At 43.9% G+C, this 24,162-nt stretch overlaps 1 protein-coding gene across 2 annotated transcripts in view; it reads right to left on the reverse strand.

The window, feature by feature from the left end:
• The window catches only part of MED23 (mediator complex subunit 23), a 151,868-nt gene extending 130,051 nt beyond the window's left edge, over positions 1-21,817 (reverse strand). For both annotated transcript variants that reach the window (XM_073627286.1, XM_073627285.1), the window contains exons 1-5: positions 21,570-21,817; positions 11,066-11,097; positions 8,181-8,268; positions 2,980-3,104; positions 1,173-1,284 (exon numbers count right to left, since the gene is read on the reverse strand). In XM_073627286.1, coding sequence (XP_073483387.1) covers positions 1,173-1,284; positions 2,980-3,104; positions 8,181-8,268; positions 11,066-11,097; positions 21,570-21,608 — 396 coding nt within the window. In that variant the 5' untranslated portion in view covers positions 21,609-21,817. The remainder of the gene's footprint in view (positions 1-1,172; positions 1,285-2,979; positions 3,105-8,180; positions 8,269-11,065; positions 11,098-21,569) is intronic.
• Between the last annotated feature and the right edge of the window lie 2,345 nt (positions 21,818-24,162).

A 24,162-nucleotide genomic window follows, 5' to 3' on the forward strand; every position in this document is an offset into this window, starting at 1 on the left:
TGCCTCGTAAGTTAGAATGGTGTGGCCAAACTTCTCAAAATCAAGATAAAATGTATTGCTTAGTACAATTTGTAAACCGTACAAGCTTAAGACAACTAAGCACCACATTTACAAAAGATGTTAATTGATGGTACTTTTGGAACATCATAGCTGATCCGTCGTATAGTAGTACACATAGTATATTTAACAACACATTGGCACGTTGCAAGTCACATTTTTTCATCATGTAATAAAAGGTCATCCACCTAGACAAACAAACAGGCAGGTGCCGCTTTATAACTATATAGATATGTGAGATCAGAGTACAGTGAACATACCATCTATCATATAGGGATGCAATACAGGCTGACTTACTGAAAACCATACAATGGATCAAAAATACATAATGCATGCTTCAACCAACGGCAGCTAGATCTTATAAATATATATTTCTGTCTCCTTAGGTTTGAAAACCTTGTGAAAGCCATCCCTCCATCTACCTTCCTGTTTCTAAAAAAATGTTGTTGGGCACAGTAAAGCCGACCCTGGTCCCTGCTGAACTGTCCTAGATATGATCCATCTATGGGCAGGCTGACTGCATCCAAGTCAATCCATCGATCGCCTTGAGTACAACCAGCATGTCAGATTTTAGCATGCGATTATAGCCAGCAGCTATAGTCACCAGCATTAAACACTGTGTTCACTTGGCAGGGACAGCTGCCCGTGCCCCTGGCCAGACAACACAATAGCTACGTGTCAGGGATTACCCCATCAACACTGACTGTCAACCACGGGATGCAGAAAAGAAAAATCACATAATCTATGGCTTGCTTAATGCAGGGTTTTTTTTTGGGTTGTCCCCAGAAAAGTAAGAGAGAAAATCTTTTAATGGGGACACTAGTTCTAGTGACCTGGAGCTCCCCAAGGAATGCACTTAATTTGCAGGGATTTCCTCTCACTTCCTGTTTGGCTATGGGACAGGAAGTGAAGGGAAATCTCTGTAATGGGAAACATGATTAAAAAATAAATAAATAAAAACTGACAGGGGTTATATCCCTCTCTTATTCGATCCAAAATGAAAAAAAGAAGAAGGTTTTGCCTATAGTTCTACTTTAAGTTTTGGTTGAACATACATTTTAAAACCAAATAACAGACAAAACATACAGGAAAATCAAAGGAAACATAACACATACCTTGTAATCAACTCCACCAATGATTTTTAGTACAAGTTTAAATGTCAGCACCCAAAGTTGTGTTTTTTCCCACTCCAGTGCATCGGAATTTACCAATGCTTCACATACCATTCTGAAACAAGTAAAACAAATGCTTTAAACATTACCAAACATTTACTAGTTTATTTTATTTATTTATTTTCTTGAAACGGCCAATGAGCTTCCACAAGCCTGTTAATGGTTATTATCAGTACAAAAAGATTATGGATATCAGAACAAATGCTCATGTTTTTCATTTAGAAGTGGGATGCACGTTTGTATTTTAGGGTACAGGAAACTGCAAACGCTAGAAGTAGAGAATTACAAACTTCTACTCCTTACAAATATACCTAAGTTGGCTATAGTAATCCTTTTTAAAAAATTGCATGTGTTACTTTACATAAACTATACAAGTAGACCCTAATAAGTAGATATTAATACCCTTAAAAGGGGTTGTAAACCCTCGTTTTTTTTTCACCTTAATGCATCCCATGCATTAACTTTTAAAAAGTAGAAAGTTGTATAAAAGGAATATCAACAAGAGAGGTACATTGTGAGTAATTATTATAGCTATTTGGTAATGTGATAAATATGGTTGTAAAATGGCAAGTAACAAGCAAAAGATTTTTCTTGTAAAGCTCTACAGGCCACATGCACAATTGGGCATCAAGCCCCTGTGCATCCAATCCCGGTGTTTTCATGCACCCAGGAGGCACAGATGCAGTCCAGGTTTGGCTCTTTTGTCTGCAGCTTGTCAAAGGCTATGTGCATAGGGCTTTAAACACGAGTACCACTTGGTACTGCATCCAGCCAAAGCATATTTTCGCCTGTCATAGACTTTCACGATCTGTACGTAGTGGAGTTAGACACTGCACCTCCTGGGTGAACAGGGGCTAGACACCTAGGGAGTTATTTACTAAAGGAAAATCCACTTTGCACTGCAAGTGCACTTGGAAGTGCAGTCGCTGTAGATCCGAGGGGGACATGCAAGGAAGATAAAAAAAAATTTTTTTGGTTTGCACATGATTGGATGATAAAATCAGTAGAGCTTCCCCTCATTTCAAATCTACCCCTTAGGTTTGGAGTGACTGCACTTCCAAGTGCACTTGTAGTGCAAAGTGGATTTGCCTTTCATAAATAACCCCCCTAGTGTGTATGTGGCAGAAGACTCGGGCACATTTTTAACACGCAAGATTTCACTCAATAACTGTTAAAAAGCTACCAAAAGTTTTTTAGTGGTCAATTTCCTTTCCAATTCACAGCAAGCCATGATTTTCTAAAAACGAACTAAAATTTCTCATCCTTTCAACTACACTCAGGCTGTACAATGAATGTCTCAGAAATCTCACATCATTACTCTGTAATGATAACTGCTTCTACCGGAAGTCTGCTAAGAACAGCTTTGGTTTACTGCACAAGGGGTTTCTGATCAAACATCAAAATTTACAAAACTGAAGTAATTCAGTATTCTGTATGACATGCCAACATCTTTACATTGTAAAGATGACAGTTGACTTTGGCGATATTTTTTTCCCCCTCAACAGAATGGGTGCAATGACCTTTTAAGGAAAAAAAAAACCCCAGTATTATGTAAGTGGATTTGCTTGCTTCTTTGTTTCACCCATGTCTTTGGTTCTTCACTCAAACAGCCAAGCATGGGTACATTCCTCATGTAGCCTAACCTTTCATGTTACTAGCCATTAAAATAAAGAATCCCTCGAACAATGGCTTGTCAAAGAGAGAGTCTCAAAAGATTAGCAGGAACAAGTAGAAGAGTAGGTTTACATACTTCGGAGGAAGTACAGCAGTTTCCACTGCCATTGCCAGACAGTCATAGAGGAAGGAGATTCTTTTCGGACTGTGCTGCCCATGTATAAACCGCACAATCCACTGCACACATTGCTCATGAGATTCCTAAACACAGAAGGACATAATGTACAAATTGAAAAGTAGCTTACAGAATGAACAGAAAAAAAGAAAATACATACATGGAAAAAAATGCAACTGTCATCTTATATTCTCATATTCTTTATTTAAAGTGGAACATTAGTCAGAAAATTAAGTCCTGCTAGATCACTTCATGCTGGCACCTTTTGCAGGTATAGCTATGTAAAACATTAAAAATAAGTACCTATACTGTTTAAAATCCAGTAATACTCTGTCTCACCCTGCTCTGCACATGCTCAGTTGCTCTCTATTTATAGGCACTGTGCCGAATTTGTAGAGGCCAATCTGCAGAGAACCTTAACCTCCCTGGCGGTATGATTATTTGAGATTTTTGCGTCTCGAATTGGAACAATTATTTTGCATAGAAATTTGGCGTTCTATGTCGTAGGCCTGTAATTCTTAGCAATAACACACTTAAAGCTGTCCAAACAAGAGTCTAGTAGATATCCCAGTATGATAAAGTTTGAAACACAAAATCATAAACTATAATATAATAAATAATTATAAAAAATAATAATAAAATTAATTTCCCCACGATTCACTACCGCTCAATTCTGCAAGTGTTCTAATTTACTATCGCTGTTTTCTAGCTGGTCTAAATCCACTTTTGATGTAAAAGGGACACTTTTTGGTTGTTATGGACAATCTCCAGTTTCCAGGCAGAAAGAATAGTATATCATATTAAACTGCATGCAGGGCACTGGACAAACCACTAGGGACAAAAGAGATGTGAAATGATTTCATACAGTAATGTAATCTGTAAGATTACAGTGTACTGTATGTATTATGATTTTTACATTTTTTAAATTTGCCGCCGGGCTCTGCCCCCGTGCGTTGCGACGCTCCCAGGGAACGGAGCCCAGCACACAGAGGCATCGGGCGGAGGGCAGAGCCCGTGAACACAGCGTGGGGACATCGCAGGATCCTGGGGACAAGGTAAGTATACTGCACCAGGATCCTGCAGCGCAATCCCGAGTGTGGCTCGGGGTTACCGCTAATGGTGCTGAAATGTAACCCTGAGCCACACTCGGGAAAACTGCCAGGGAGGTTAAGGGCACTTTTAAGCTGAGGCAGGAGGGGCGGTAACGGTAAAGCTCTAGTTTTAGCAGCGCTTTACCGCCGCTAGCGGTGCGCTCTTAACCCCCCCAAAGCACCGCTGCCGAAGCGCTTTGGTAGCGCTGCCTATTGATTTCAACGGGCAGAGCGGTTTATACACCGCTCTCGCACCGCCCCAAAGATGCTGCTTGCAGACTTTTTTTCTTGTCCTGTAAGCACACCGACCCAGTGTGAAAGCACTCGGGCTTTCACACTGCAGGTGCAGGTGAGGCAGTTTTCAGGTGCTTTACAGGCGCTTTTTTAGCGCTAAAGCACCTGAAAAACACCTCAGTGTGAAAGTAGCTTAAAGCGGAACCCTCCGATCCTCAACACCCTTCTGATTGATCAGCAACTGCCATGGTGCTGCACATGTGATCAGTTATGACACCAGCCGTTTGATGGGTTGACAGTTTTTTTCTTGAGGACACAAGCAAAAATTTGACAGTTAGCAATACCGGTTTTGAGAAACTGTTAAATCGATGGAGTATAGTTCTGCAATTTACAGCACACACTCCTTTTGGTAGCATAATTATTAAAGTGGAATGTATGTTCCTTGCTAAAGAAGATTTTTTATCAAGTTGTTAAAGTTCCACGCTTTAAGTTTGGCATAAGAGTAGATATTAATTTAAAAGAATAAACATTTAGGGCCCTTTCACACTGGGGCGGTTTGCAGGCGCTATTGCGCTAATAATAGCGCCTGCAAACCGACCCGAAAGTGCCGCTGCTTTGCCTCCAGTGTGAAAGCCAGCAGCATCTTTGGAGCGGGGAAGGAGCGGTGTATTCACCGCTCCTGCCCATTGAAATCAATGGGACAGCGCGGCTATATCGCCGGTGTTCTGCCGAAAAAGTTCCCCTCGGCGGATAAGGACCCCCCTGTACTGCACTTGCGTAGTACGAGTCGGCGGAAATAGCCGGAGCCGAATAGTTGTAAATCAGCTGTACACAGCGCCTGTAAGAGGGCCCCTCGTGGGCGCGCTTCGCTCGCCGCGCTTCGCTCGCCGCGCTTCGGGCACAGCCTTGCTTCGCTCGGCACTTTTTTATTCTACCTCTAGGTCTGGTGGGGCTTGAACCTGGACCCAGGGCGCAGGCGCCGTGTACAGCTGACTGAAGGTTTGCAGCTTCAGCTATTTTCGGCGGCTCCTTAGTCGTTCGTACTGCACAAGCGCTGCGCCTGCGCAGTACAGGGGGGTACTTATCCGCCGGGGAACTTTCTCGGCAAGACACCGGCAAAGTACCTCTGTAGAGGCAATTTGCGGTGGTTTTTAACCCTTTCTCGGCCGCTAGCGAGGGGTAAAACCGCACCCGCTAGTGGCTGAATACCGACAGTAATAGCGGCGCTTTACCGCCGACACCGCCCCAATGTGAAAGGGGCCTAAGAGCTTTATATTTATCCCTGTGGTGCCACCCCCCAGTAGCCTTTAAATGGATCCAAACACCAGGAAGCTGAGGTGGCTTACCAATCCTGCAATTGCTGTAATTTCCTTTAATAGTGGCTACAAGATTGGGAGTCCATTTGATCACAAACAGTGGCTGGGAACTGGTGGTGACATCTTAATGAATGTGCTGGGTGAGTGCTCTGAGCACAGAACCTCATGGGCACACATGTGCAGTGGCTTGCCATTAAGACCCACCCGCCCTGCCATTGCATATATGCGTTACATGGTCAGCAAAAGGTTAAAACACCATCAGCCATAGTGGTGTTTGTAAACATTCCAAAAGTGCTACCCTGTTTAATGCAACGTTTTGCCCAAATTCTTAAAGTAGAAGTTCAGGCTATTCCTAACTAAACCCCCCCCCCCCCCCCCCCCAAATACTACTTTAACTATCCTGTGAAAGGAAGATGCTTATACATACCTATTCACAGGGTGGTCAGGTCACATGATCAGCTCCTAGCAGTGGCTTCAGGGAAAAGGAGGGACAGCCGACAAAGGATGCGCCATAGTAGGACTATGGCTGACGTCACCGCCCAGGAATTGCAGCCGTTGTCGGCAAACTCTGCTCTCCCCCGAAACAGGCCACTGAGGAGATCATGTGATCAGACCGGAGCTTTCTGTGAATAGGCAAGTATAAGCATCTTTTTACAGAATAGTTGGAAGCAGTTTTAAGCTTAGTTAGGAAAACCCTGAACTTCCACTTTAAATGATATGTAAACCCTAATAATGATATTTTATTCCCATCCTGCTAAATATACCATTGATTAAGAGTTTTATATTAGGGCTGTGTAAATTAACAATTAATTCCTCAATTAATCGTTCATTTTTTTGATCGATCAAAATTCTTTTGATCGGTACTCACCTCTCCGCCGGCTTCCAGGTCTTCAGGGAGTTCCGTCGGAGATCCGGTGACATCACGGACATCGACGTCACCGGACTCCTCCCCCCTTCCCCAAGTGCCTCGGTCTGCTAACGAAGGGAAGGGGGGGGGGGGGGGGGGGAGGGGGGGAGTCCAGTGACGTCAATAAGACCCCGCTCTCCTGTAATTTGCCCAGTAAAACTCCATGTCTCCCCTCCTCAGGAGAGGATTTGTAGTACACAGCCCCTTCTCCTGTATTGCCTTCTAGGGATATTGGGTGCTGTAGTTCCACAGATGTCTACTAGAGAGGCAGTGTCTAGTGCACTGTATGGATCTGTATGTGTGGTATAATTAATCAAAATTAGTCGATTAATCGAACATGAAAATTTTAATCAGTAACAGCCCTATTTTATATGCAAAAATATGTCTATTGATTTTGCCAGAAATCTTGTGAGGTGACAACTTCCTCCCAAGGAAGGGTATGGAGATGAGGAGTAGGTTATGTTCTTTGTAATCTATCTATAATGGCAGAAAGTTTTTTTATCTTAATGAATTCTATGTGTAAGATAAAAAACCGTGTGTGTAGCAGCCCCCCCCCCAGCACTCCCCTAATTACTTACCTGAGCCCCACCTCTCTCCAGCGATGTCCACAAATGTCTAAGCCGTCTGGGACACTCCTCCTAATTGGCTGAGACACAGTAGTAGTGCCATTGGCTCCCGCAGCTGTCAATCAAAGTCAGTCAGTTAATCAGGGGAGAGAGGGGGCAGGGCCAGGTCGGGGGTCCATGTCTGAATGGACACACAGAGCTGTGACTCGATTAGAGTGCCCCCCATAGGAAGCTGCTGGCTGAGGCGGCACTCGATAGGAGGGAGGGGTCATGAGCAGCAAAGAGGGACCGAGAATGGAGGATCCGGGCTGCTCTGCGCAAAACCAACTGCACAGATGAAGTATGTATAACATGTTTGTTATTTTATTTTTAAACTGAGACTTTACAATCACTTTAGGCAGGGAAGACACCACAAGCGTAGGATTACAGAGCTTAAAAAACACTAGGGAATTCATGAAAAGTACCAAAAGGCACTCTTTAGAATTCCTTTGTTCCTCTGGGGGATAGATATTGGTATGGGTGACAGATTCATGTACCTGTTGGGAACAGGTACATGAACCTCTCGTATAAAAGGTTTGGCACTGGGGCTGGATTGTTCACACTGCGGACACTCTGTCCTCAGTGCATGTTTAGACCATTGTTAGCTAGGACACTGTTGACTGTGTAGCCGACAGCGTCATAGAAATGGATGACTCGTTCCTATTCAGCTCCTCTCAGGAGATTCTCTGTGTGAGAGCTGAAAGTAAACAGAGAGGGATACTGGAAACATCATTGTCCAAACATGGCCATTGAACCAGGAATCATAGTTGCCATCTGCTTGATGATCCAGTGTAGAAGGTGTATATAAAATCACAAGGAAGTCCAAACAGAACAGAATTCCAATCCTTTGGCAGGTAAAACAGTAAAGTGTATTTTGCCTTTGGCATGTGGTTCAGTAACACTGCAACACATGGCTATCATCTGACCAACAGACTTTGCACTAAGAAGTTCAGTTTCTGTGCATATTGACTTAAAAAAGCCACAATGGATAGTTACATACAGTACTTACTTGAGGAAGGTCACCCCAGAACTGTCTGAATGCCCCAAGGCAGCTCAGTAACTTTGTCCTTTCATCATCTGGCGTGTCCATAAACATGCTAGAACGAATAAACATAAAGATAACGATATCTACTATATTCATATATACACACACAGGTTGAACCTTACTTTGTATTGAGATCAGCCTAAATGCCTAACACCATGATCTAGCAACAAGATGCTGGAAACATGTAAGGGTTTGTCCCATGCGAACGTGATATCGCACAGTTCCTACAGATTTATTGCACCTCGTAACCCAAGATTTATATTGCACTTATATACTGCACTGACCTGGCTACATGTTGCAGCAGAGATCAAGACTCAAAGACTAGTCAATTTCTTCCAATCTTCACTAGTCCAATTTTAGTGATTCAGTGTCCGTTGTAGTCTCTTTTCCTGTTCTCAGCTGACAGGAGTCAAATGAATCTCCTAGCTTTGCCACATACCTTATGTATTGTAACACAATTCACAAATACCTTACTCTGCCAACACAGGATGCAGTACAAAGATAGTGGCTTGTTTACTAAATATGTGAAAACTTTTTTCGAGTAGAGTAAGGAAGAGGCCATTTTGATTGATGTGTGTTCATTGTGCCACAGGTACAGATGGTTAGGGAAACCTCTCTACAGGCCATGCTGCAGCTAAGTATTACAGCCTAGACCAGAACTCAGCCCAATCTGTAAATACACAATGAAGCAGCAGCACACCAATGGAGGTCTTCTTTGTGCTTTACTTCCCCGTAAGCACCGTCTGTGCCCTCCTCTTTCCCCAGTCTAAGCACCGTCTGTGCCCTCCTCTTTCCCCAGTCTAAGCACCGTCTGTGCCCTCCTCTTTCCCCAGTCTAAGCACCGTCTGTGCCCTCCTCTTTCCCCAGTCTAAGCACCGTCTGTGCCCTCCTCTTTCCCCAGTCTAAGCACCGTCTGTGCCCTCCTCTTTCCCCAGTCTAAGCACCGTCTGTGCCCTCCTCTTTCCCCAGTCTAAGCACCGTCTGTGCCCTCCTCTTTCCCCAGTCTAAGCACCGTCTGTGCCCTCCTCTTTCCCCAGTCTACGCACCGTCTGTGCCCTCCTCTTTCCCCAGTCTAAGCACCGTCTGTGCCCTCCTCTTTCCCCAGTCTAAGCACCGTCTGTGCCCTCCTCTTTCCCCAGTCTAAGCACCGTCTGTGCCCTCCTCTTTCCCCAGTCTACGCACCGTCTGTGCCCTCCTCTTTCCCCAGTCTAAGCACCGTCTGTGCCCTCCTCTTTCCCCAGTCTAAGCACCGTCTGTGCCCTCCTCTTTCCCCAGTCTAAGCACCGTCTGTGCCCTCCTCTTTCCCCAGTCTACGCACCGTCTGTGCCCTCCTCTTTCCCCAGTCTACGCACCGTCTGTGCCCTCCTCTTTCCCCAGTCTACGCACCGTCTGTGCCCTCCTCTTTCCCCAGTCTACGCACCGTCTGTGCCCTCCTCTTTCCCCAGTCTACGCACCGTGTGTGCCCTCCTCTTTCCCCAGTCTGAACGCCGTCTGCGCCCCTTCCCGCGGGAGTCTATTCCCGGAAGTGGGTGAAAATATCTGTATTATACAGGTATCTGCATCCCCCTCCCCCCTGAAGGGTGCCAAATGTGACACCGGAGGGGGGGAGGGTTCCGAAAAGCGGAAGTTCCATTTTTGTGTGGAACTCCGCTTTAACATAGGAGTAATATTTTTAACGTCTCAATGCTCACACTTCTATTTAAAATGTGTTTCCACCTTTGCAGCCCTATTGTTCCCATTTACAGAGCATACCTTAAAAAAATATTTAAATTTTGCGGCTTAGCTTCTTCATTTGGTCTTTTCTGAAAACTCTCCATGAAAAAATTATACTTGGATTTCCTCTTCTAAGTAAAATTTGTGAGGGGGCTGGGCAGTTATAATAAAGAGGTGCTCCAGTTCTATTTAAAAAAATTAAACGTCTGCAGCTACAAAAAACGTAGCATAATAGACACTCCTCTGTCCCAAGATTCAGTGGTGTCCTCACCAGGCTTCGGCCACCGGCATACTAAGAGTGGAACGCCGGCTGTGTCTCCTTGGCCGTGGAGATCTGACCAGAAGTGGGGTAGCGGGTACCTGTCAAAAAACAAGTATCACCCCCCCACCCCCAGAAAAATATTGTCCAAATGTCGAGGACAAGGGAGGGAGGGAGGGAGAGCGGTACTTCACCAATTGGGTGAAGTTTGCTTTAAGCATAATTTACCCTGTCTGTACCACGCTGGCAGATATTCACTATTAGTTGTAAACTAGATGTGCATACTGTCCTATCAAAGAGTTAAAGCGGAGTTCCAGTCATTTGTTTATTAAAAGTCAGCAGCTACAAAAAGTGTAGCTGCTGACTTAACAGCCACTCATCTGTCCCATGGTCCAGCGGTGTACTCACCGCAGCCATGTCCTCCCTCGGCGGCACCGGCATCTCTACTATGGGCTGCGCATTTGCGAGCGGCACTGCGGTCTGTGACTGGCCCTAAAGTCTTCTGGGACCTGTCATACGTCCCAGAAGACTTCGGGAAGGAGAACTTCTGCTTCCGATCGCCTAGGCTTTCAGAACGGAAGTGGGAGCAAGTATCTGTCAAATTCGGCTACCTAATCCCCCCCCCCTCCTCCCCAGAAGCTCAGTTTTACTAACAGGAGACGGGGAGGAGGCCTTAAAGCGGAAGTTCAATTTTTGTGTGGAACTCTACTTTAAAGATATCAAGTCCCTAAAGTGTCCCTTGTAAGCTATAAGCTAAATACAAGCTGCCCATAGAGTCCTGCTCCTGGTCCTGTGATACCAGAGCTCTGCCATTCTATTTTTGTTTTTGGGAAAAGCAATTTAGACAGAGAAACTTTGAAACAGACAAGGCACATACCCAGCAAAGGCCTCTTCGATGATCTCCGTTTTCTACAACAGAAAAAAAAAAACACGAACATAATTACGGTAAATGACATTATTTTATATTCATGTAATGTGACATACTTTCAAAAGACAAGTGGCACAAACACAGACCATGTGGTATGTAGTCTATAAATCACAAGTTTTGTATCTATTTTGTTTGCTTGTTTAAAAAAACGCATGCTTTCAGCTTTTCAGGGAAGCAACGATTACTGAATCTTGGGTTCTGCATCCTCCCTTGGATTAAGTGTTTGTAATTGAGAAAATAATAATAGTACAAAAAAACTTATATCTTACTAAAGATTTTGCTTCATACCACTAATTATTTTACACCCAATTATAAATTGCCAATATTGCAGTGAAAGCAAGTTAAGACAGCCCATTCATTATGAACTGGCTGCCAAAACACCACAACGGATAAAAAAAGAATGTGCAACCACCTTTTTTTTTTTTTTAACACTGCAATGCACCACAACATACATAATATGCATTGCAGTGCCCCACAGTGTGTTGGATTCTACTGTACAATGTATCGGGGTGGCATTCACAATGAACGCATCACACATACAGCAGGTATGTATCTACATGTTTAGTGCAAGTTACCACAATACACAAGAGTAAATGGGCCCAAAGAAAGAAAAAGCAGGAAAAAACCCTCCCTCCTAGATTGTAAGCTCCAACAAGCAGGGCCCTCTGATTCCTCCTGTATTGAATTGTATTGTACTTGTACTGTCCTCCCTAATGTTGTAAAGCGCTGTGTAAAATGTTGGCGCTATATAAATCCTGTATTATAATAATAAATAAAAAAGTCATTTTTGTGCAATGGATTTTAGCTAGGTTGTTCACCTCTACATCTATAGTTTTAGAAGAGAAGTTCTGTTTATATTCCTTCTCATAATTATTTGTTAACCTAGGAGGTGCCAGAACATACCGGAAGTCACAAGCGTCCCACATTCTGTTCTGAGTTATTGAAGTATATGTGATCACACTATAGCAGCCAATTGTAATGCAGCATATCATAATATTTACCTCAACTGCATTCACCTTTTTAAAGAACATTATTCTTTTACAATTTTGAACGCAGTATACTGCCATCACGTTTGCACAGCATCCCTTTACACATAGCAGGGGCATGCCTGCTCTCTCCCACTCCACTACAATTTTGACAAAGGCTCTCGTTGTTAATCAACACAGCAGGGCCGGGTGGGGGACATGTCTCCTCTCTCCATCTCCGCTGATGTTTTAATAGTAAGGATTCTGGTGGGAGCCATGTCAATCAAAACAGCATGTTTGGCCAGGGGGTGTGGTAGCTGAACTACAGATGATACAGGCACAATGTGCATGTGTGTGGTGTCCTGGTTCTCCAAATAGGAAGCAGAAGATACAAACAGACCATAATTTTGTTTAGCCCAAATAAAATTAATAAATAGGGTCACATGTGAGATAGAATTTGGGGAGGGGGGGGGGAACCTATGTATAGAAATGAGAGTTCTGGTATGTTCAAATCATTTCCAGAGTCACTGTTGTTCAGTTTTGCCCTGAAGGAGTTAGTGTCACACATAAGTCTCCTTAAATACTAAGCACACGACTGGTATAGAACGTAAATTGTAAAAGGTTAATTCCGCATATCCCTGGTTCCATATAGAAGATCCCCATTCATAGAAAGCTGCTCACTGACATTTTACGTGCATACAGTAATGTGTACATGCAATATTCCCCTCTAAGTTCTCTCCAAGCCTCCGTCATGCTCGCAGTTATTCTGTAAGCTGCAGTAGCTATCATTACCCCCTCTACGCCTGAATGCTGGCCCATTATTTTGCAAAGCCCTGGCATGTTCAACAGTAATGAAGCTTGTTCGTCCTTTCCTGTACATCGTTATTGGCTAGTGAGGCAGCTCAACATAGATATAGGCCAACAGTAAAACATGTTAGATCTCCTCTCCAAAATATACTACCCTCTGCCACTTACTTCTCTCTTGCACATACCATGTGCTATCAAACCTTCTTGTACTGTACTACATATATATTGCCTACTGCCATATGCATTGTACTTCTCTCCCACAAACCGTATAATGCCCAATCTCATACCTTCAGCATTCCTCTTCAGAACATACTGTCACCAGTGCCCCCCTGTACTGCCCTTCTGCACCCTCTGCCTCATTTTCATACTGCATACCCTCCGCACTATTGACCTGCACATAATGTCCAGCATCAAACTATCCACACTGGTCTCCTGTACGCACTGCCCGCTGTCATACCCGCTGCACTCCTCTCCTACACATACTATCCGCAAGCCTCTCCAGTCCCTACTGAATGCCCTCTGCACTCCTCATCTGCCCATATAACCCACAATGTACTCCAACAGTTTAATTCTATCAAAAACACGTCTTTCATTACACAGTAGTCAAGTGCCATTGCCTAGGTCACTCTGGAAAAATGAAGTAGTCTGCAACAGCGGCACATCAGCTTTACACTTTTTTTAGATTTTCTTTTAAGTTGTATATGTGAGCCCTCAGCTTGTAAAGCAACCCAGTTTAACCACTTGTAGACTGCCAGCCTGCAATGTACTGTGGATAGGCGGCCCGCACAGGCAAAGAGTTTTACCCGTATGTCGTTGCCTGCTTACAGGTTTAGGGCATACTCATATGTGCCCCCCGGTCGGCACCCGCTGTGAGTGTACACAGCAGGAGCCTGTCAGCAAGTCACAGTCATGACCTGCTGATTGGCTGTGTACAATCACAGCCCAGAGCTCTGTGCTGACAATCAACAGAGCTCTGTACAAAGAAAACGATCTCCGTTTCTCATCCCTGCAAAGCAAGGATGAGAAACAGATTGATTAGTAAAAGCAGCACACATTACACACAGTTAGGTACATATTTAACACCTTGATCGCACTAGATGTTAACCCCTTCCCAGCCAGTGTCATTAGTCACTGTATTAGTGTCACTGGTGATGTCAGTGGCAGTTAGTCTATTCCCCTCCAGCGTCAATTATTGTTAGATTGCTCGTAGATTTGCACGATTAATCCTAAAAAAATTGCGATCTCGATTCAACCCCGCACATGATCTTAATTCAGCATTTCCACAATTCATGTAACAAGTGCAGAGCAGTTCCCTGCTTACAGCTATCAAAAAAAAAAAAAAAAAAAAAAAAGGCAGCTGGCAATGTTTATTAACAACCACTGAAAGAGAGATAAAAACAAACTATCGTTTCTGTTCATTTACAGATTAAAGGGATGAACTTTGGTCTGCAAATTAGGTCAGTTTAACCAAGACTAAGCTTTTTTTGACACTTGTTGCTTACAAGCTAAAAATCAGTATTTTTTGCCGGAAAATTACTTAGAACCTCCAAACATTATATTTTTTAGCAGAGACACTAGAGAATAAAATGGCGGTCATTGCGCTATTTTATGTCATACTGTATTTGCGCAGCTGTCTTCCAAATGCAATTTTTGGGGAAAAAATACACTTTAATTAAAAAAAAAAAAAAAAGTTAGCCCAATTTTTTGGTATAATGTAAAAGATGGTGTTATGCTGAAAATTGTGAGAGAAGCGTGATCTTTATTCTAAGCAAATTAAAAAAAAATCATGATTATCATTTTATCCTGAATAGTGCAACTTTAATTGCCCACCACACTATCGCAGTCTCATTATAAGTCGCTGATCACCACCATTAGTAGTATATAAAAAAAAACTAAAAAAAACAAACCACAAATTCCAGTATATATACCATAGTTTGTACGGGATAATTACCACCGCTCTAGGTGATCGGGTTCAAGCTTCCCGTCCTCCGCTGTGTGGATGATTGTGAGAGCCCCAGGTGCCGGCAATTGCTATTCCAATGGTATGTATGTGATGGAAAAATCTGGACAACCGCACTCCAGATTGGAAAAGTGAAAAATAAAATCCTCTTTATTGAAAAAGTAATAACATGATTAAAATCCGTACATGGCTTTGTTGGGATAATGCAGCTTAACCGCTAACGCGTTTCACGCTCCCATAGAGCGCTTACTCATTTCAATAAAGAGGATTTTATTTTTCACTTTTCCAATCCGGAGTGCGGCTGTCCAGATTTTTCCATCACATACATACCATAGTTTGTAGATGTTATAACTTTCACACAGACCCATCAATACACACTTATTGGGATATTTTATTAAATTAAAGACATGTAGCAGAATACATTTTTGACCATAATTTATGAAGAAATTAGATTTTTTTTACTGGATGTTTTATAGCAGAAAGTAAAAAATTGTTTTTCAAATTTCTGTCTTTTTATTTCGTTTAACCACTTGCCTACTGGGCACTTTCACCCATTTCCTGCCCAGGCCAATTTTCGCACTTTGAATGACAATTGTGTGGTCATGCAACACTGTACCCAAACAACATTTTTATCATTTTTTTGGAGACAGAGCTTTCTTTTGGAGGTATTTTTTTATATTTGCTAAACAAAAAAAAAGAGCAAATTTTGAAAAAAAAAAAAAGTTTTTCTTACCTACTGTGATATAATTTTGTAAAAAAGTAATTCTTCTCCTTCACTGATGAGGCTGCACTGGTGGGCACAGATTGGCCGCACTGATAATCAGTGCCCTGATTGTCAGTGCAGATTTGCTGGTTTTCGGCTCTTCTCACGCCCTGTCAGCGTGAGAGGAGGATTGCCGATAACTGGCAAATCCTGTTTATGTTGTGATCAGCTGTGACTGGACACAGCTGATCATGTGGTAAAGAGCCACTGTGATTGGCTCTTTACCCCGATCTGTAATCAGCTGCATCCAAAGGATGCAGCAATCACAGATCACTGCCAATGCACGCAGTGCGAGCACAGGAGGCCCTCATATGACGTCCTCCCTTGCGATCGCACTGTAGGCGTCATTCAGCTATAGCATGCTCGCGAAGAGGTTAAATCACAAATAATAAAAAACCCAATGGTGATCAAATACCACCAAAAGATAGCTCAATTTGTGTAATTAAAAAAAAGAAGAGAGATCAATTTCAATTACAGTGTTGCATGACCGCGCAATTGCCAGTTAAAGTACCACAGTGCGGAATAGCAAGAAATGCTCTGGTTACAAAGGGAGTAAAACCTTCCAGAGGTCAAGTGGTTAAAATAGAAAAGAAATGCAAAACGTGTGTGACCTGCTGAAGAAGCTCATCAGAGAGCGGAATGCGTACAGGTGTGAGGTGCCGCCATTCAGGACGTCATTTCTGTTTTAAATCAACGTGGAGAGTTGATGATATGCATGTTTTTTTACATATCTATATGAGTATTTTTAATCCTTGTATGTAGTATTAATAAATATTTGTAGCAGAGAGCAGTATAGTTTGCCTTTTTCATTTTATGGTCATTGACTGACTGAGATCCCAGGAGGTCAACACTAGGGGTGCAACGGATCGTCCATGATCCGTGATCCATACGGATCAACCTCCGCGGATCGGGACACCCGCGATCCGCGGAGCGCTCTGTGGCCTCGGCCATAGGAAAGGCCGCGGCTTTGGCCTAGCTCCGGAGCAGCGGCCATCTTGGTACACCCGGTGGCCGGAGCGATCACTTGTAACAAACCCGCGTCGTCATGACACCGGTTTCTCTCTCCCCCCTGCCAAAACTCTGCAATGCCCTCACAATACCCTGCCAATACCCTGCTAATATATTATTACAGTGGGGGAGATTTTTTTTTTTGATCCGAAAATGATCCAAACCGTGACTCCTGATCCGGGGAACGATCCGAACCGTGAGTTTTTTGATCTGTTGCACCCCTAGTCAACACTGTCCAGGGACACCAGGAGGAGGATTTATTTTTCCCATGGCTTCCTGAGAGACATAAACAGCAGGCGTGTGTGACTCTGTAGTGGGGTCATTATCTGGATGTGAGCGGGCATTTCAGCTAGAGGTGGTCACTGAATAATATGAATTAACAATTCTAAGAACTGTCACCTAGAGTTGCACTATGGTGAATTTTTCACATTGTTTGGACTTTTATTATCGTTTCATTGTTTATATTGGTTCGCTGCACTAGTTTTGGTTTATTAGTATAGAATTGAGAGTCACACGTGAATACACTCTGAGAGGTGTTGGCAGCAATCACGATAAGCCTAGGAGGTAGGCTATTGACACTGCATTTGTTTAATATTGTGTTGCACTGATTAATTTAACTGCCTAGTTTGAATATTGCACTGATTATATTTTGTTATGTGTAATATATATATATATATATATATATATATATATATATATATATATATATATATATATATATATACACACACACACACATATATATATATATATATATATATATATATATATATATATATATATATATATATATATATATATATATATATATATATATATATATATATATATATATATATATATACATACACACACACATATACATACACACACTGATGTGAAAAAGTATTTGCCCCCTTTCTGATTTTTTTTTTTTTGCATATTTGTCACACTTAAATGACTCGGATCAAACAAATTTTATTATCACACAAAGATAACCCGAGTAAATACAAAATGCAGTTTTTAAGTGATGGTTTCATTTAATAAGGCAAAAAAGCTGTCCAAACCTGCCTGGCTTTATGTGAAAAAGTAATTGCCTCCTAAACCTAATAACTGGTTGTGTCACCCTTGGCAGGAACAACTGCAATCAAGCGTTTGCGATAATTGGCAATAAGTCTTTCACATTGCTGTGGAACAATTTTGTCCCACTCTTCTTTGCAGAATTGTTTTAATTCAGCCACATTGGAGGGTTTTCCAGCATGAACGGCCTGTGTAAAGTCATGATACAGCATCTCAACTGGATTTACCGTATTTTTTGCACCAAGAGACGCACCCCCCCCCCCCCCCAAAAAAAAAAACAAAAAAAAAAAAATGGGGAAAATGTCCCTGCGTCTTGTGGAGCAAATACTGACCAGGTACGCCCCCCCCATCAGAATACCGGAACTCAGCTAGGATGTAAGGCGGATCCTTGCAGGGGCATACCAAGGGGGAGGCGGTCTGCCCCAGGTGCCAAAACATAGGGGGGTGTCAATGGCATTGATATGGGGGTGCGCTCCGCACCCAGGATAGTTGACACCAGCCAGATGTGACACCATCCCGAAAGCGGCAAGAGTCCTGTTTTTTTTTTTTTCAGCCAGAACACCCCCGGCGCCATGGTCTGGTCCAGTCTCACTTCCTGCTCCAGTATCACTTCCTGCTCCTTCCACCGGCAGCTGCTGCTGCAAACTATGTCCCCAGTCCTCCCTCCTAGCTGCTGCCTGGGTGCATCTGAGGCGGAGAGCCAGCCAGAGGTAGTTGTGCATTGTAATGGCAGTGTCCTCCGCTGTCTGAGGCGAGCTGGTGATAAGGGGATGGGAGGTGTAGGCTGACATGGTATCCACCTGAGCTGTTGTGATAGAAGAGGATCAAGGGGTGTTCATGTCTGCCCTGCCACCCTGAGCTGATCTGGGAAGGGGAGGGGGGAGGTTGCTGTGTCCACCACCACCACCCAGGTATAGTGTAGCTGAGCTGATCTGATGGGGGGGGGGGTATTGCTGTGTGTCCACCACCCACCTATAGTAGTAGTACAATATTAAATATTTTAGTACACCATTTGATTCAGAACATTTTTTTTACTTGTTTTTCTCCTCTAAAACCTAGGTGCGTCTTATGGAGTGGAAAATTACGGTAAGCCCGGGCTTTGATTAGGCCACTCCAAAACCAAAATTTTGCTTTGTTTGAACCATTTGGAGGTGGACTTGCTGCTGTTGTTTTTCGGATCATTGTCCTGCTGCATAACCCAAGTGCACTTGAGCTTGAGGTCACAAACTGATGGCCAGACATTCTCCTTTAGGACTTTCTGGTATAGCTCAGAATTCATGGTTTCATCAATTATGGTAAGTCGTCCAGGTCCTGAAGCTGCAAAGCAGCCCCAGACCATCACACAACCACCACCATGTCTGACTGTTGGTATGATGTTCTTGTTATGAAATGCTGTATTCGTTTTATGCCAGATGTAATGGGATGCACACCTTCCAAAAAGATACATTTTTGTCTCATCGGTCCACAGAATATTTGCCTAAAAGATGATCAAGATGTTTTTTGGTAAATGTCAGATGAGCCTTTGTATTCTTTTTGGTCAGCAGTGGCTTTGGCCTTGGAACTCTCCCATGGATTCCATTTTTGCCCAGTCTCTCTCTTAATGTTAAATCGTGAACACTGATCTTACCTGAGGCAAGTGAGGCCTGCAGTTCTTTAGATGTTGTTCTGGGTTCTTTTATGACCTCATGGATTTGAGTCGTGGTCATGCTCTTGGAGTAATTTTTGTAGGCCGGCCACTCCTGGGAAGGTTCATCACTGTTCCAAGTTATCTCCATTTGTGAATAATGACTTTCCCTGTGGTTCACTGGAGTTCCAAAGCTTTAGAAACCCTTCCTAGACCGAAACATGTACATTACTTTGTTTCTAATCTGTTCCTGATTTTTTTTAGATTGTGGCATGATGTGTGGCTTTTTGTGAGCTGTTAGCGTACTTCACTTTGTCAGACAGCTTCTATTTATGCGATTTCTTGATTCAACAGGTCTGGCAATAATCAGGCCCGAGTGTGGAAAGTGAAGTTTAACTCAGCTTTCCAAAAACTTGTGGTTAATCACAGTTCATTCATGATTCAGCATGGGAGGGGGCAATTACTTTTTCACATAGGGCCAGGCAAGTTTGAACAGCTTTTTTCTCTTAATAAATGAAATAATAATTTTAAAACTACATCTTGGATTTACTTGGGTTATCTTTGTGTAATATTAAAATTTGTTTGATGATCTGAATCATTTAAGGGTGAGAAATATGCAAAAAAAATCAGGAAGGGGGCAAAAACTTTTTAACATCACTGTATACACACACACCCATATACCGTGAGAGCCCACGGGGATACCACCTTCACCCCATGTAAATTTAATCCAGCAGCACAGATCACATTTACATTGTTCAGCATTGCCAGCTGAAAGATAGGCGCAAGGGCAAAGGAACACATGGTGTATTAAAGTCCAAACTAATAGGGATAACGTCCATACACTCATGTCAGCTTAGGTTCAAGAGCGAAGCTCACTCTGTACATATAGCAGACAAAAGGAAAGAGGAGAGAAAGGCACCACTACGTGTAGTAGATTATCAGTTTAATCAAGCCCCCATAATGGGCTACTCACAGGTAAGGATGAGCTTGGGCGTGTCCACACACTCCACGTGTAGAGCCCGCCAGGAAGTTGGCACGGCGCTGCGCTAATCACAGGCAGTGAGACATTTCCCGATCTCTGCAGCCGCACATCGGCACTGCCTGTGATTAGCGCAGCGCCAACTTCCTGGTGGGCTCTGCACGTGGAGTGTGCGAACACGCCAGAGCTCATCCTTACTCACAGGATAAAGGTGAAATACAGGCTCATCAATAATGGAGGACACTGAGTGGTCTGACAATCCTTGACCGGAGTGCTAACAGCGGTGTGAATCATACTGTGGGTGGAAGCCAAGGCTGAAGCCAGAGGAATGCTGGAGCAACACCGGGATCCAGGTGGAGCGCAGCGTGGTGCGAGCGGCTTGGAGTGTCCAGACGTCACAGGTCCCAGAATGCTTTGCGACGCGTTTCACTTGAAAAAGGAGTGTGCATGCTCCAGCGTAGCGCGTCGCAAAGCATCCTGGAACCTATGACGTCTGGACTCTCCAAGCCGCTTGCGCCACACTGCGCTCCACCTGGATCCCGGTGTCTCTCCAGCATTCCTCCGGCTTGGGCTTCCAGCCACAGCATGATCCACACCGCTGTTAGCGCTCCGGCCAAGGATTAACAGACCACCCAGTGTCCACCATTATTGTTGAGCCTGTATTTCACCATTATCCTGTGAGCAGCCCATTATGGGGGCTTGATTAAACGGATATTAATCTACTACACTTAGTGGTGCTTTTTTCTCAGCTGATTGATACCGGGGTCATGACTGCAGCCATGAACCAAGTATAACCACTTTAACCCGAGGATGTACAGGTGCGTCCTATGGACAGGAAGTGGTTAAAGTCAGTCGTTTTCCTAGTATGGTAGCTCTGTCCCTTATTCGGGCACCACCATAATAGAACATTCATTGATGTGCCCTTTGGGCTCTCCAGATCCTGGTAGATCCTACCTGCACACCTTTACATCTGTTTGAAGGATTCCCTGTTCAGTGTATGCATGCATGTGGGAAAACCCAGGGTGTGCTCAGAATCCTGGAGGACCCGATGCATGCACAGATGTGGCGTGGGGCTCTCTTGGTACCCGAACTCTGGGGCACATCTGGGGGGGGATTCTCACCGAGGCGAGAATTATGGAAGTGCTGCTTTGCAGTACAACTAGGGCAAAAAAAATCCATTTCTAAGAGAGGGAGGGGGAGAAGGCAGAACAGCCCATGATGCTTTATATGGTGAAGGTCTGCTTGAAGGTAGAATCAGCCCTGACTCTGCTATGGCCCAATGACTTACCACCACCTCCTCGAAGATGCTCTGTAGCTGGGACTCCATGTGGCCGGCGGTGTGACAACACACACAGAAAAGATCACACCGGGAACACTGCTCGCACTACACAAAGCCACACATGCTGCTCCACCCTGCCGGCCATAGGCATTCCATCACAATCACCAAGCCGTGCTCAGCTACAGACGGGGCCCATGTCTTTTGCTTCCGGGTTAAGGAGTGCAACACACAACTAGCTCCCCCGGAAACAAACGCTTCCGAACCAAAATGATACTTCAGGGGGGGGGGGGGATCTATAGCGCGTGCGCAGTAGTGCCACACAGTGCTGGCCGCTGTTTCCTTCCTCTCTAGAGTTTATGGGATACAAAGGGGGCATTCAGCCTCCTCTACGTGTGATATGAGACACTTATTTGTAACATTTAATAAAAGATACATAATATAACATTTTCAAATCTCACCTGCATTCTTTTTTTAGATCGGCCTTGCACTGCTGTGAAGACGTGTCCCCGATTTTTGCTTGTTTTAGTAGCGCTCCCATGGACTTTCTATCAGGTTTGCGCATTTTGCCGCTTTTTCTGAATTTGCACAAAAAATTCAGCATGCAGGGCTTCTGGTGCGCTTTCAGAAAACACGCCAAAATGCACAATTTATTAGAACGTTTTATGGGCCATGGGTAAGGATGAGCTCCGGTGTGTTCGCACACACCACGTGCAGAGCCCGCCAGGAAGTCGGCACTGCGCTAATCACAGGCACTGAGACATTTCCTGATGCGTGGCTGCAGAGATCGAGAAATGTCTCACTGCCTGTGATTAGCGCAGTGCTGACTTCCTGGCGGGCTCTGCACGTGGGCTGTACGAACACGCCGGAGCTCATCCTTACCCATGGGTAAAACATGTGAAAGCTGGGGATATACGCTGCAGTCAAACTGTGTGAAGCCGGTCTTAGAGTCCTTTCACACTGCGGCCGCCTGTGCGTTAGCGGTAAAGCGCGCTTTACCACTGTTTATGCGGCGCTTTACCACTGTTTAAGCAGTGCTTTTAACACCCATATTGCGGTGCTTTTGAAGCCCTTTTCAGGCGCTTCAGAAGTGCTGCCCATTCATTGCAATGGGCAGGGGCGTTTTGAGAGCGCTGTATACAGTGCTACCCTCAAGTCTACCCTCAAGTTGTAAAGTGCTGCGTAAACTGTCGGTGCTATATAAATCCTATATAATTATAATAATATCTTTTTCAGGGCACCAAGAAGGCACACATGCAGTGTCCAGCCCTGCTGCTAGTACCTAATCAATACCTATGACATCTGAAATATTCGGTGGCAGGACAAAAATATCAAATGGTACTCGAGTTTAGGGACATATGCACTGAACAAGGAATTTTGCATTCAGGGCATACGTTTCTAAATGTGTACAGCTCTAAGTATATCTTCTATCTGCCGTGTATTTCTGCCTGTTGCTGATGGCCCAAAAGGCCAGTGTACATGTAGCCTGATTATATTTACAGTTCCAGACACACCCAATAAATGTTAAAAATTTGGAAAGCACCCAAAATGTGGCGTTTTCAGCTATACTTTTCATGTTTGTTTGTGTTTAACCACTTAAGGACCGCCCCACGTACATATACTGCGGCAAGACAGCCCTTAAGTGCAAAATCACATACCTGTACGTGATTTCTTCCATCTGCTCTGGGGAGCGCCCCCCCAGAGCCACGCTCCCGCTGTGAATGGACACAGTGGGAGCCAATCAGCGCTTTCGGCGGCCTCGATGGACACTGGCCACCTGTGATCATTTGGTGGAGAGACAGAACGGCGGTCTGCCTATGTAAACAAGGCAGACTGTCCCACTGTCAGACAGGAAGAGAGAGATCTGTGATTCCTGCTAATCAGGAATAAGAATGAGCTCCGGCGTGTTCGCACAGCCCACGTGCAGAGCCCACCAGGAAGTTGGCACTGCGCTAATCACAGGCAGTGAGACATTGTCCTGATGCGCGGCTGCAGAGATGGGAAAATGTCTCACTGCTCGTGATTAGCGCAGCACAGTGCCAACTTCCTGGCGGGCTCTGCACGTGGAGTGTGTAAACTCGCCGGAGCTCATCCTTAATCAGGACCACAGATGTCTCTCTTCCTCGAGTCAGTCCATCCCCCACACAGTAAGAAAGCACACCCAGGGAACACATTTAACCCTTTGATCGACCCTGATGTTAACCCCTTCACTACCAGCATCATTAGTACAGTGACAGTGCATATTTTTAGCCCTGATCACTGTATTTGTGTCTCTGGTCCCCAAAAAGTGATACTTAGTGTGAGAATTGTCCGCCGCAATCCCGCTAAAAATCGCTGATTGTCGCCTTTACTAGTAAAAACAATAAAAAAATAAATAAAAAGTCCATAAACCTATCCCATAGTTTGTAGATGCTATAACCCTTGCGTAAACCAGTCAATATACACTGCTCAGGATTTTTTTTTACCAAAAATATGTAGCAGAATACATATTGGCCTAAATTGATGAAGAAATTAGATTTGTTAAATACTTTTATTGGATATATTTTATAACAGAAAGTAAAAAATATTATTTTTTTTTTTTTTAATTGTCACTTTTTTTTTTGTT

The sequence above is a fragment of the Aquarana catesbeiana genome, linkage group LG04, assembly GCF_042186555.1.
Source record: "Aquarana catesbeiana isolate 2022-GZ linkage group LG04, ASM4218655v1, whole genome shotgun sequence".
NCBI classification, from domain to species: Eukaryota; Metazoa; Chordata; class Amphibia; order Anura; family Ranidae; genus Aquarana; species Aquarana catesbeiana.